General features: G+C 31.3%; 1 protein-coding gene across 1 annotated transcript in view; it reads right to left on the bottom strand.

Annotated features, from left to right (window-relative positions):
* The window catches only part of LOC127726928 (muscle calcium channel subunit alpha-1-like), a 141,308-nt gene that overhangs the window by 5,390 nt on the left and 120,653 nt on the right, over window positions 1-15,265 (bottom strand). The window contains exons 38-45 of the mRNA XM_052234316.1: window positions 14,899-15,009; window positions 12,957-13,264; window positions 11,776-11,964; window positions 10,209-10,383; window positions 9,460-9,574; window positions 8,968-9,012; window positions 2,865-3,118; window positions 1,147-1,395 (exon numbers count right to left, since the gene is read on the bottom strand). Coding sequence (XP_052090276.1) covers window positions 1,147-1,395; window positions 2,865-3,118; window positions 8,968-9,012; window positions 9,460-9,574; window positions 10,209-10,383; window positions 11,776-11,964; window positions 12,957-13,264; window positions 14,899-15,009 — 1,446 coding nt within the window. The remainder of the gene's footprint in view (window positions 1-1,146; window positions 1,396-2,864; window positions 3,119-8,967; window positions 9,013-9,459; window positions 9,575-10,208; window positions 10,384-11,775; window positions 11,965-12,956; window positions 13,265-14,898; window positions 15,010-15,265) is intronic.

Genomic DNA, 15,265 nt, shown 5'->3' with positions numbered 1-15,265 from the left:
ATGGTAGACATCAAATTCAATTTAATTATAATTCAATGAATTCTAATCACATAACATATGTTTTGATCACATGACATTCAAAGTTTTAATCGCATGACATACAATGTTTTAATCACATGACTACAATAAGGGCAAAACCACATGCTCCCAGCATACCACTCACATGCTTGTTAAATGAGCAATATAATTTATAGACAACATAATTAGTATATAAATTATTTACAAATACCAGAGCCAGCTGGTTTTTATAGCACTGTAATAAACAATTCGTTAAAACAACAAAAATCCTTCGCACTGTCTAAGAAACTGAATATAATATACATTCATTAATCTTCAATGTCAAGTTTTCCTCAATGGAAAATAGCACAGCCATAATTTTGACATGGAAAGTTAATTTTTCTCATTGCATCATGATCTGATCTGAATTAAGCAACAAAACTAGTCATTCAAATTTACAAACTATTTACAAAACTATTGATTCAAATTTACAAAGTATTTACAAAACAATATCAGACCATAATGCAAAAATCAATCTTTATTCACAATTTTTTTTATGATTATCATACAATGTCATTTGGTAAATAAACCAAGTCTTTTTTATGAACATGGAATTAATTATATACAAAATGATTTGATCAATCAATGCCCATTTGGCATTCAATTTTTTTTCAGAAATGTACAGTGTTTTATTTTATCATCTCACTATAGATTTATAAAGGGAGGTAATATTATTTTTTTTTTACATACAATCCTTCATCATAAAAAAATGTGTAAATGGTGCATATTTAAACCTCATCATGTTTTTAACACAATGAAAAATTGAACTGAACAATTCTCAATTTCAAATATGGAAATCAATGAATCCTTTGCTAATTCTTCATGCTGAAGTGCAGTAATTACATTAAGTCTGTTGAATGGACTTGTGGAAGGGACAAAATATCCAGGTGGTAGGTATATGTTGAATTGCCATTTTCATTTTAAGTGAGATCAACGCAAGCTAATACAAGATGTTTGTTTTAATTTCACTGGTCCTTTTTTTAATTTCTCTTCATCTATAGCTATTTATGATAACGGTTGCAATCAATATGTTGCATTAAAGTTTTCAATGTGTATCATACGAAAGGTTTATAAAGCCGTGACATATACCGTTTGTTCCTCAGTATCATCAAAACTCTCTTGATTCTTCCGTACATTGTCAGAATATTTATTGTAATCTTTCAGCTCCTCTGCTTTAAATCCACCAATATGGTGATCATAATATGGTGTATTCTGTCCTTGCAGAAGTTGCCTAGCTGCATTGTTCATTTCTTCCCTTGTCATATCGCCAGCCTCAGCAATTTCTTGCTGTAGTGCTCTAGCATCAATGAATCTGTTCAGACCCTCTTCAGTAAGTACCTGTTTTATGTTATATAAATTTAATAACAAAGAGCATATTAGAAATTAAAAACTTAAGTTAGAGAACGAAAAACGAAAAATTCAGCAATTTTTCCATTTGTAAAGGGGCCTATCTCTAGAACGGTATAGGTGACGCCACCAAAATTCAAACTTGATCTGTGTTTTGTAGTAATAAGCATTGTGTATAAGATTCATAACATTTGGTTAAGGCTAACTTAAGTTAGAGAACAGAAACGAAAAATTCAGCAATTTTTCCATTTGTAAAGGGTCATAACTCTAGAACAGTACAGGTGACGCCACCCAAATTCAAACCTGATCTGTGTTTTGTGGTAATAAGCATTGTGTATAAGTTTCATACATTTTGGTTGAGGTAAACTTAAGTTAGAGAACAGAAACGAAAAATTCAGCAGTTTTTCCATTTGTAAAGGGGCATAACTCTAGAAGGGCATAAGTGACGCCACCAAAATTCAAACTTGATCTGTTCTTTGTGGTTATAAGCATTGTGTATACATTTCATAACATTTGGTTGAGGTAAACTTAAGTTAGAGAACGGAAACGAAAAATTCGGCGGGGGCATAAATATATGTTATAAGTGAAATAAAATTGAGAATGGAAATGGGGAATATGTCAAAGAAACAACAACCCGACCAAAGAGCAGACAACAGCCGAAGGCCACCAATGATATTGATATAATATAAAGCCGAAGGCCACCAATGATAATGATATAATATAATGACAATTAGTGAAAGACAGTCATTTCTAATTAATAAAGTACTTGTATAAGAAACTCTGTAAATCAATCATCACAATCAGTACAGATGTCATAGTCTGGCATAATCTAACATTTCTTCAAATCAGACTTTTAAATACAAAGAGGTTAAAATCAGTAGATTGGTAAGTTCTGCTGTAATCAGTTTAAACAGATGATAATTCAGCTGACTGTCACCTTTTTTTTTTATCAGTATAACATCAGTGTTTCTATAGTTGAAGACTTTATGTTGTCATCTAAATGTCTTTTGATTGTGTCATCGGGTTGCTGTTTCACTTTGGACTGTTGTTTATCTTTTGGTCTATTTTATATGACGTTTTGACTTTTTTATTATTTTTTTTTTCATTTTATGCCCCCTCCCCTTTATCCTAAACCTTTGATAAACTGCAGTGTCATTCATACATACTCCCAAATTTTCAGAAAAAAATTGTTACTTGTAGATTTCTCCTTTAGGACAATGTTGATGTTTCAACCAATCAAACTTAATGTACTATCTGATATTTGGTTGTTGTTGAATTACCTGAGGATTATCAATCTGTTATGACACTAAGTATTATGTAAACATATACACTGCCTCAATATCTTTTATAATTTGTTGTAGTTTTATTGATCTTTATTAGTAATGAAATTATTGATCTTAGTTGTTTTTACCTAACAGGTTGGGTATTTAACTGCTTTGTGATATAGATTAATCATTTACCTGATTTACAAGATCTTCTGCACTTCCCCTAAGATTAGATGAAGGGAACATTCCTTGTCTATTGGACTGCTGTTGGGACATCACATGGTCTGGTATAATTAGTGGACCTCTTGCTCCAGCTCTGGCGTAAGGACCACCAGATGAGGCATTCATAAATGCAGAATCACTGGCTCGATGCATTGTCTGCCTGGGTGAGTCTATACTTTTCCCTTCAAAGATGGAGTTGGATCGAGTAAATATATGCGTTGGAATTGCTGAAGCATGCAAAAGAGGATTTAGTGTGTGAAGGTATAAAAGGTTGTGTAAAAACATCATACATATGATACTCTTCTGATTCAATGGGAAGATCTCATTTATTGTAGGATAATTATAGATTATCTATGCTTTTTCAAACGAGAGGGTATTCCTCAGCTACAACCTCATCGAAGGCGAGAGCCCTGAGTTGAGATGTCCTGGAGTTTGAAAGACCATTGATAATCTGTTTATCGCTATTTTAACTATGACGTCTTCGTTGTTTACATTGACAACATCACATGCGCCCTTATTTTTGATGAAAATTTTCTTTCTTAAGCGAGTTGAGTGACAAAATAAGATCAAAGGAAAAATATGCAAAATAGCAATAATTTGGAATATAACATTAGTAGTACAATTAAAAATGCCAGCTTGCCAAAAAGTTCAAGACATAGAAATATAATTTACCAATAGACTGACTTTCTTGATGGAATTTAATTAAAAAAATGTTTCATCTTGATTTTTCCAGTACTGCTCAATCAAAATATCTAAATTGTTTAAATTAAGTTCAGCAACATATTATTAATGTTACATATTTAAATTGTATGAAATCTCCCATTATCACTGAATTATCATTATCAGTGATATGATGAAACCAGTAAATTAGTACTGTTAGTACAATGTCATGCAATATTCCAGCACCCTACAGTATATCATTGGTTCTCTTTTAATGTGGTTGGAATATGCAAGGTAGATGTGAAATAAAGGAAATATGGTTGTTTGGAACTAAATTATCTGGGGAAAAGATAGAATGGTACCAAGGAAATGAAAATGGAATATGGTACATAATATAATATAATATAATGTTGATCTGAAATTGTATTTATAAGTATACTAGACTTTATATGGACAACCATTTTTTATGTATATGTCATATTTCACTTAAACTTCCAAATTAATAAATGACATTTTACTTTCTTATCAATGTTTTAACTGTAAAACTATAAGAATAAGTAACAAATAATTCCAGAGGGGCAGAACTATGACTAACTGTAAAACTATACGAATAAGTAACAAATAATTCCAGAGGGGCAGAACTATGACAAACTGTAAAACTATAAGAATAAGTAAAAAATAATTCCAGAGGGGCAGAACTATGACACACTGTAAAACTATAAGAATAAGTAACAAATAATTCCAGAGGGGCAGAACTATGACACACTGTAAAACTATAAGAATAAGTAACAAATAATTCCAGAAGGACAGAACTATGACACACTGTAAAACTATAAGAATAAGTAACAAATAATTCCAGAAGGACAGAACTATGACGAACTGTAAAACTATAAGAATAAGTAACAAATAATTCCAGAAGGACAGAACTATGATGAACTGTAAAACAACAATAAACTTTTTAATTGATACAGACGTATCTCATTACTCTGATAATACAATACTTTTTATAGTCTTTTGATGGCAGCTATACAAGACCCAATTAATACATAGTAAAATGCTTTGCCGAGCTCAGCCTGATACGACCGCAGAGGTCGAAACCCTGAACAGTTGGGGGAAGTTTGGACACAATATCCATGCTTGATACTGTCTGAATTTGGATTGTGATCAAATTTTTGACATAATATAGGTTTCTGACACAAAATAAATGTGGTCAAAGATCTAAAAAAATTGGAAATGGGACTGTTTGGTGTGTATCTCCTGCCATATCAATATTTGTTATAAAAAAAAAATTTCAAATAATTTGAAAATTCAGAAATTATGAAGAAAAAAATATGAACCCCAAAAAAAATTTTAAAGATTACTTTCTTTTCAGGAAAAATGTACAATTTCAGAGAGTTCCATAAACTTTAACACAAGTTATTGTCTGGAAACTAGAAAAATGCTTGTTTTTGACCCCTTTGTTCCCCTAATTTCTAAACATTTGGGGCAATTACCCCAAACTCAATACCAGCCTTCCCTTTGTGGCATGGAACCTTGTAGTACAATTTCTGAGAGATCCATACACTTAAACACAAGTTATTGTCTAGAAACTAGAAAAATGCTTGTTTTTGGTCCCTTTTTTGCCCCTAATTCCTGAACGTTTGGGGCAATTACCCTCAAACTCAATCACATCCTTTCCTTTGTGATATGGAACCTATTGTACAATTTCAGAGAGATCCATACACTTACACACAAGTTATTGTCCGGAAACTACAAAAATGCTTGTTTGGCCTCTTATTCCTACACTGTTGGTACCATAACCCCCAAAATCAATCCCAACCTTCTTTTTGTGGTATTGAACCTTCTGGTAAAATTTCATAGAGATCCATTTGCTTAAACTAAAGTTATTGTCCGGAAACCAAATGTGTCTTCGGACGACAACGACGCAAACAAAATCATAGCATTATACGAACACAAATTTTTTTGCGGTCGTATAAAAAGATGTAACAGGACCACACTAACCACCAACACTCAGCCCCAACATAACAACAAACACTCAGCCCCAACAGTACAACAAACAACACAACAGTCCAGATAGCCTGACCTGGTACAGGAACAAAATGTCATGGCAGGAATTGAAGCAATTAAACATGGGTACAAACCTTCCTTTCAAGACAATATGCAAATACACAAAATGTTGACACAGAGATATGTCTTGCCTGTATGTTATTTTAATGGTAAAATGCAACTGTTGAAATTAAAATGGCAATTCTTTAACATGTAAACTAAGAAAAACATTCAGAGTCAATGAACCATGACTAAAGGTGCAGGGAAAAATTAATATCCGTGGACATGAGATATGCCAATGCTAATACAAAGCATATCAAATATTTGAACTAAGCAAACAATGCTGCCAGAAACAGAATGCATCTGTCATGACTTCACGAATTGTCAAGGTGAGACAAAAACCATTTCAGTCTAGCTAAGATAGCCACAACTGTTGGTTAAATCTTAGCTGTAGTGATTTGCCAGACAATCTGACTGAGATCTGATATGGTTATACAAACCACCATATCAATATTTCCAGAAATGTACAAAGCAAAGCAGCGGACATAGCTTTGATTAAATTACAGCTGCAGTAGCATAAACCCATTGACAGAAATTCTTGATAGCTGACAACCTCTTAAAATAATGATTAACAAATTCAGAAAATCAACTTCTGTCCTCATAAACTACCATGTGTAGTTACATTGTACTCGTAAATGATGTCATCAATGTTTCATCGTTGGTATTTAATTCTGCTTTAAATCACAAGAACTAATATAAGTCATACATTAGGGGTACACAAATTGAAAATCATTGCAGCTTTGAACAGACTGGTTTTTTTTCTTCATTTAACTACACTAAAAATGTGCATTTGTATATATTTAACTCTGCAGGAATATGGCATGCAGGTGACATGTAACAATAAGAATGAAAAAACAACATGCAAAATATATCTTATAACTATGTGTTGGATCTGTGCTCAACTTCATTTTCGAAAAAAACAACTCTTTTAAAAGTTTCCAATTTCATTTACTGATTTTTCTGTGTGCATTTTGGCAGTTGTATGTTTTTACTGCAACCAGAACTTAATTAAGAAGTTTTAAATACAGAAGAAAAACTATTTAAGCCCTCTCTTTCCATACTTGTTTCTACCAAAAGTTAAAATCACTGAATAGTTTGAAGGTTAATTTTTAAAGCTACTTTTGGAGTAAACTTTAAAACAAAATACATACATTTTTATGCAAAGCAAATATAGGATAACAATCTCAAAATCATCTGGATGAAGCAGATTTCAAATTAATTTACTCTCTATATTAAAAAATAAGTATTTCAATTTATTTTTAAACTCATTTTTTATTTTTCATCCATTTAATCAAATTTATTTTGAATCTTTTTACCACATTCCTCGTTTCTATTCTCTATTTTATGATAACAAAGTCTGAGACCATAACAAAGACAACTTTTGCTGTCCAATGGTATAAATCAAGCCACAGTACAATGATGAGGGAAAGGATCACAATATGTTAGTAAAGCCAAACTAATTACTAGTCAATTCAATTAAGCCAAACTAATTTTTTCTAGTCTGTGAACTGCTATTTTGCCTGCACAATTCCATATTTTTGACAGCTACATTGATAAATATAAAAATCCCACTGACAATGGCTTCAAGATGAAGGCAACTATTTTGAAAGCTAATCATGTTTGTTTTATTTATCTCGTAAAACCTTTTTTATGATATTTTAAAAAAGATGTCAAATAAGCTTATTCCATATTGTAGAAGATCTGTACCCCACTTGATGGCACAAGTTAACATTCCGAAAGTGAATAAATCAAAAAACTGAATTCTTTTAAATACTCATGTATTGTGGTTAGTCATACTGCTAATTTACATAGAATATTTATAAAAAAAAGTATTATGAACAGATGTTTCAAAGGCCCCATTTCACTTAACTTTTTAAAGCAAAGAATGGCAAAATCTACTGTTTCAAATAAAATTCCCTAAGAAAAAATTCTGATAAATTCTTTTAACTAGAGGCTCTAAAGAGCCTGTGTCGCTCACCTGCATCTTCAACATTGGCCACCTTTTAGTAAAAATCAGCATTAAAGGGGAAAAACTCTATTAAGAGTTAACTGACATTTTCAGTAATGTTAACAAATTTGTAGATCTTATCCTGCTGACAATTTTATCCTTTCTATAATATCTATCTATCTATTATAGTTTTCAAGATAATAGAAAAAAAATGCAAAAAAGATGTAAAAAATTGTCATTAAAGGGCAATAACTCCAAAATGAGTCGACTGAAGATTTCTGCCATTATGGCTCATTTGTAGATCTTGTTTTGCTGATCATTTGTGTTATTCAAAGTTTCTATCGATCTATTACAGTTTTCAATATAATAGGCAATAATGGGGGAAAAAATAGTCGTCATTAAAGTGCAATAACTTCAATAAGGAGTCGACTAACGATTTTGGTCATGTTTGACTTATTTGTAGATCTTGTCTTGTCTTGTTGATCATTTTTGCTTAGTATTGTTTCTATCTATCTATTAAAGTCTTTAAGACATATAGGCAAAAATGCAAAAAAATGTTAAAAATTGTCGTTAAAGGGCAATAACTCTAAAAAAATGTTGTCTGACGATTTTGGTCATATTGATTTATTTGTGATCTTGTCTTACTGATTATTTTTGCTGTTAAAGTTTCTGTCTATCTATTATAATTTTCGAGATAATAAGAAACAAATTTAAAAAAACAGTAAAAATTTGTCATTTAAGGGCAATAACTCTTATAAGAAGTCGTCTGACAGTTTTGATGCAAATAGACAATAAGGAGAACTAAACATTCCGAGCATTGTTGCTCCAATCAGAATTTCTCTATTTATAGCAGTTTTCAAAATAATAGGCAAAACTTGCATATTACCCCAATGTTCTATTTTTAGCCATGTTAGCCATCTTGGTTGGCAGGTGGGGTCATCAGACACAAATTTTTTAAACTACATATCCCAATGATGATTGTGGCTAATTTTGGTTAAATTTGTCCCAGTACTTTAAGAGAAGATTTTTGTAAAAGTGAACAGATGAAGACAGACGACGGACGATGGAAGCAAAGTGAAACTAAAATATTAACTTTAAAGACACTGGATATTTGCTACTGTTCAATAAAGTTATGATTATTGAAATCAATCAATTTTTAATGTTTACAATTAAAAAAAAAAGAAGAAAAATGTAGTTCATATGCAGGTAGCATGAGTGAAAAGCATGTATTGATTAATGCAACATATATCATTTGCATATAAATGACTTTACAAAATATATCACAAAATACACAGAAGCATACTGAAAACACAACATTTAGTTGCCTTCACTATAAAGCCTATGACAAAAGGGAACACCAACCTGCTGGAGGTTTGGATTTTCTTCTTTGGAAAAGTTTCTGAAGACCTAAATAACAACATTTCAGTATGAGAATAACATGTTTTAAGGATGGTCACGGCACCTCAACCATTCAATCAAGACCATAAAAGATGCATCAATCAAGAAATTCTTATAGACACAAGTCAATACTTTTAACTTTCTGTTTAATAAACATTTAAATCTTCCTTTTAGTTTGGGGAATAAAATATATAAAACAGATCTGAAGCTGCATCATTTTGATCATTTGGGGATTCACATGCAGTCAATATTTGCAAAATGATATTGATAAAAGATTGGATTCATCCATGACAACTGGGTAAAAGAATCAGAAAATTTGGCAACAGATGATAAAACATGCAATTTGTACAGTTTGAAAAGAACAGTAAATTAAGTTCGACTGGGCATGTTTTCAGAAAATAATGCAAATCTATAAAAGAATATTGTTGTATTTGAAAACACTGATTTGGTGCGTACCTTGTGACAAGTAAGACTGTCTCATGCTGCCTGGAGAATTTGGTGGTGTTCTCTTAGTTTCTGGTACCAAAGGTCTTGGTTGTCCATCATGTGCCATTCTAGCCACTGCCATGGCCTGAAATCATCAAATTCAATTATAATTATTTTCTATGGGTGTTAAAAATCTTCTTCACAAGTGGCTACCATTTCAAGGTAGGTCATTTGATTTTGAATTTCATTAGCACTTTTTAACAGGCCATTTTTTAAAATTGACTAAACTTCATGATAGAAGAGTGGTCTTATAAGACAGGGACTATGCAAATACCGATTTTACTTTTCTTACTAAATGAAGAAGACAACTGTGATTAATCTTTTCACAAATAAGCCTAAGAAAACTTTTCAGAATTACATATTTTCTTACTTTAAAAATGCTTGAAAGAAAATCTAAATGAGTAAAAGTTCAGTAAAACAATAGGAAAGATTATAAACCACACAAAAAGTCACAACACTAGGTAGTCAAAAAAAATTTATAAGAAAATAAATTCTGTCAAAATAAAAGACAATAATGATTGTAAAAGCAGAATTTTGTTTAATTCAACAAAGCGCATTCAATGGATGTATAAAGCAGTTATTTAATGTGTTCAATGTACATGAAGCAATAAAAGTCACATGATGTGACTGCTGATGAATTTTGAAAACTAAACATTACAATGATTTATAAGTCAAATTTGACACAAACTAACAACATCCATGGTTTGTCTCGCGACTACCTGAGTTTGTGTTAATTTGAGAGGTTCTGCTACCTTCTTCATTAGAGGGTTCTCATCACTCTCCTGTTTCCCTAAACACCGCAGTCTCAGGGAGGCTCCTTTCCGACTGAGTTTCCTCGGTGGAGGTGTAGGTGGCGTATGCTCCCGTTCAAAATCACTGTCTTCTTGTGGAAGACTGGAAAATTAAAAAAATATTACTTATGATAAAATATTGAATAAAATTTCACATCAATCATCAATGGTTTTCTTAATGAAAAATCAATAATATCAACTAAAAATTTGCTTCAACAACTGACCATTTCAAGATAATATTTTCAAAAGTGATTATTAATCAAAAATTCAAATTTAAAATTATTTGACAAATATATCATAAACAACCATATTTTGTATTTTTACAACTCAAATTACTTTCCCCTGATTTAATATATAGGATAATCTCTTACTTAACTATTTATACATAATATTTAGCATGTTTTATGTGAATAACATTTGGTTGAGGCAAACTCAAGTTAGAGAACGGAAACCAATTTTGGGACGTACGTACCTACGTACAGACGGACAAGGGTAAAACTTAATGCCCCCATCGCTATGGCGGGGGCATAAAAAAGATGTTCCTAATATGAGTTCTTCAGGAATCACCTGCCTTTTTTACCATAAATAAATTTTAGATACTACTCTGCAACATTTAAAACATTTGTAATGACTTGCTTGTTATCCTGCTGTCAGTGTTAAAGTGTAATGTTGATTACCAAAAGCCAAGTCCATTTAAAAGCTTCTTTCAAATTTAACAAAGATATTGATGACTAAAAAACTTTAACCCCAGACTGAATCTAAATGTTTAATGTCAAAAAAAACCCAGTAAAAGTCCTTTTATCAAAATATGGAAAAATGAAAAAAAAAAAATATTCTAAATATCACTCTGCATTCTGTATCTTTTATTATAAAAAAGCTTCTGTCCAAATTTCATAAAATTCCATCAAGGTTTGACAAAGCTATTGATTTCTAAAAAAAATTGAACCTTAGACTGTATCTTAATGTAAACTGCGAAAAAAACGTCCAATCATCAGTAAAATGGAGAAAAATTTACTCTGGATTCTGTATTTTGAACATAAAAAAGCTTCTGTCCACGTTTCATTAAATTCCATGAAAGTTTGACAAAGTTATTGATGTCTAAAAAAACTTTAACCACAGGTTGATTCTAAATATGGATAGCGCAAAGAAGATTGAATGCAGGCTTGCTATGTCTCAATTCTGTGACAAATTGTTGCAGGCTAAAAAAATAAAAATCCAAGTTCTGCAACTGAAAAAAATCACAATTTGGAAGCTTGAACACCAGAAAATCCACTGATGTTTTGAGTTAAAACTTGAACACCAGAAAATGCACTGATGTTTTGAGTTAAAGCTTGAACACCAGAAAATCCACTGATGTTTTGAGTAATCTTTTTCTTTTTTTTTTAAAACTTTTAGAAATCAATTGGAAAACTTACAATAATACAGTTAATAGGCTTCTTAATACCTGTTAGATTAAAATAAATAGCTTTTGATACGTGTAAAATGAAATACATACTCTCTATATACATAAATGCCTTGCTTTTTGGTGAGCTCGGAGGCCCCTGGCTTTATATTGTTGCCCTTATGACCTCTACTGTCATTAGCACCATCATAGGAAGGAGGATAAGTCTCCGTATCTGAAGTATGACTAGCTGGACTATGAGGCTGAACATCTTTGTACGAATCTGAGGCTGAAGATATGGCACTGACAAAAAGCAAAGGGTAATTTTATGATACAATCATATACCAGCAAAAATTTATCACTTAATTACCAGGTTGTGTTAAAGAACTACAGGATTAATTATCAGGTATAAATACAATATCTACTTTAACAGATTGCTTCATAAAATATAGCTAACTCGGAATATTCCAGTAATCCTCCAGTTGGTTCAAGTAAGCTCTAAACATTATATTTTTCAAACACTGAAAAAACAAAATAAAGTACTTAAAATAAGTTAACAAAACCAAAATAAACCCTTGTTTCACCTACAAGAACTAGAAGCTTAAAGCAGCCTAGAAGCTAAGCACCTTTTCAACATATTTTTTTTTTATTTTGCTTTGTTCCAAAGTCATGACCATATTGAATTTGGAATAAATACATACAATTTTGAAAACAGGGCAACTTATTTGTCATCTATTTCTAACTGATTTAACTATTTTCATTGATAAATGAACAGAACAGGCTTTAATATTCAATCTGAACACTTTAGTACAGAAAGGTCAATTGTGATGTCACTATGACATCATAAATATGTTGAAATTAATGTAATATACACAAAATGGCCATTTTATGCTTAGTTTTTGGTCAAAATATGAATGAGTAACAGCTTTACACAAAAAGATATTTTACACACATAAGTATCTTTGTAAAATACATATTGTTGCGAAGTATCTTTTTGGATAACGCTATAGCTCATATCTAAATATAAATGACAAGATCTCAAAATGAGGTTGTTTTGGCAGTTTTGTTATGCACTAAATGTTTGAAGGCCTAATGCCAGTATGTAGGATGCTATTTGGTAGATTTATAATATTTTCCAAATTCAAGGGACCAAAAAAAGTGGCCATATCATACCTTCTCCATTTGAAAGTGTTTTATAGGTTCAATAAGTATTTCAGAGTGAATAATTGTTTATTCCTTAAATTCCAGCAGTCATTATTAAAATAATAACATTTATCTTCATTCTTTATACATACCTTGTATGACTGAGACGTCGCATGTCATTTGACATAATTGGCGACACTTTGACAGGAGCAAGAGGTGATGGTGAGCGATTAATGGCATTACGATATTCTACATTTAGGTGATTACTGGATCCACCAGGTGTCACTTTACCATTGAGTGAATTCTGTGGTGAGATAGTTGTGTGAGAATTGGCAGGAATAATTTTTGGCGTTTGATTACTATTAACAAGATATTGAGGAGTTTTGCCGGCGATCGGTAATGCTGTTTTGTTGACTCCAGTAATGGCTGTCATCACACTACCAAACAAGCTGTGGTTTCTCTGATAAAAAATAACAAATCATAAAATAAATTGAATTAATTATGAACAGCTTTTCAAATGACAAATTCAAGACCTAATTCAAATTATTACCTATTTCATTGTGGTATGGTATTTTTTAAGCACAGGCAATTGTAAAGTAAGGTCACAACCTGTGCCCACAGAATATAAAACTCAATAGAGCATGTATTGCCAATCTAGGAGATTGGGTGAGACAGAAATATCACAGCATCACAAGAGTGAAGAAAAAGTATTGAAAACCCTTTAATGAAAGTGGCTAGTTAAATATTGCACAACTACATTCACATCTACATAATTTCTGGAAATGTCATTTTTTCCAGATTTAAGAAAGTTTAGTTCTAGTTTACAAACATTGAGATAATGAAAGAGATTGAGATATTTGAGTTAATTTTTGTACATGTAATTGTTAAATAAATCATTTTCTACAGAAATATCTAATGTGCAACAGTACTGAAAAAGCACTATAAAGTGTGCATCACGCTGTAAGGGAGCTATATAAAGTGAAGATCATGCTAAAAGGCAACATTTAACACCTTTATATGTATTCAAGTTTTTTAAATTTAGTTTGCTTTGTATAGATCAAGATGAAACAAGAAAATTAAGTTCAGTCAGAATTTTCCAGCAACCACAGAGAATCTGTTCAAATTGAGAAACGATTCTTGACATTTACCATATCGTGATGATTTTTGTATCCAACTGACTGTGTCTATACTAATAATGTTCAAGGTTCTGTCTAATAGAACTGGACATTTCTGTAAAACCTAAAATTTTGCCTAACATGTAAGAGTCTGCCAGTACTTTGCCAAGAATGCTGTATATTTTCTTAATTTCATATCTATACCCTGAAATTGAAACTTCCAATTTCCATTTTCTACTACCAGCAAAAAAGAGGGTTCAAAGCCTGAAGTGTTGTGAATTATGTTAGATAGAAGTTTCCAAAATTATAATTACAGCTGTTCCCTGAAGTTTTACCAGATTTTTGTGTATTGTTCTACTGTGCATAGAAAACTACCAACTTACAGGGTGTAACTCATAATATTCTCCGTCAGGTCCACTTATAATCAGACATTGATCCTAATTTGGAGAAACAATGTTAAAAATCGGAATCTATTTCTATGCATACAACTAAAAATGTGACATATCTGACATAATTATATTGGTTATTTTGGAAATTGAGCATGTTAAAATTGGAATTTATTTCTATGCATACAACTAAAAATGTGACATATCTGACTTAGTTGGTTAGTTGGTTTTAGGTTTGTTTCAAACATAAATAATGATTAATTTCTACAAGTGAAAACATTGTATTTAATCTCTCATGCCATGGACTTAAAGAGGCAGAAAAAAAGTTCAATTGGAAATTAATTAATTTTTGAGCATTTCAAACTCAGAAGACAAATATTTATGCTGCCCATTGACAAATTAAAAGATCTTCATTACAAATGTAATACTTTCTTTAGGGTTGACGGTTTACAAAAATCTGTGATTAATTTCCAACTTATTTCTATGGACAATCTTCAAAAATATGTTTAAAATATGCCTGAATTGAAATGAAGAAAAAGTTCACTGACTGACTTATGGTTAGTACAAAGAAGGATTAAGTAGGAAAGACTTACTCTATGCATCGGTTCCTCCACATCTTTTTCATTGAAATCTTCTTCATCTAAATTACCAGAAATAGCTCTACGTAATTCTGGTCCTAAGTCATGTACTGCACGTAAACCAGCCTGTCAAGAAAATTCTGTAAATTAGTACCCAAAGCTATTTTTTGAGGATCGGTATTATTTTAATTAATATTTCTTTGTCAAACTATCAAATTTTTACTTCTTTCAATGCTAATAAGTTTAAAAATTTTCTAATAAAACATTTTGTAATAAGGTCAATTTTGCACAATTGACTTAAATGCTGTAATCAAACAGCCTAACTCTATGAATATATTGACATTAATGCTTCAGCATCTGCCACTACTCGGCACAAAATACT

Source organism: Mytilus californianus, unplaced genomic scaffold (assembly GCF_021869535.1).
Source record: "Mytilus californianus isolate M0D057914Y unplaced genomic scaffold, xbMytCali1.0.p SCAF_19, whole genome shotgun sequence".
In the NCBI taxonomy this organism is placed as follows: Eukaryota; Metazoa; Mollusca; class Bivalvia; order Mytilida; family Mytilidae; genus Mytilus; species Mytilus californianus.
Note: the sequence above shows the minus strand (reverse complement) of the source record. Positions and strands in the feature narration are given on the sequence as shown.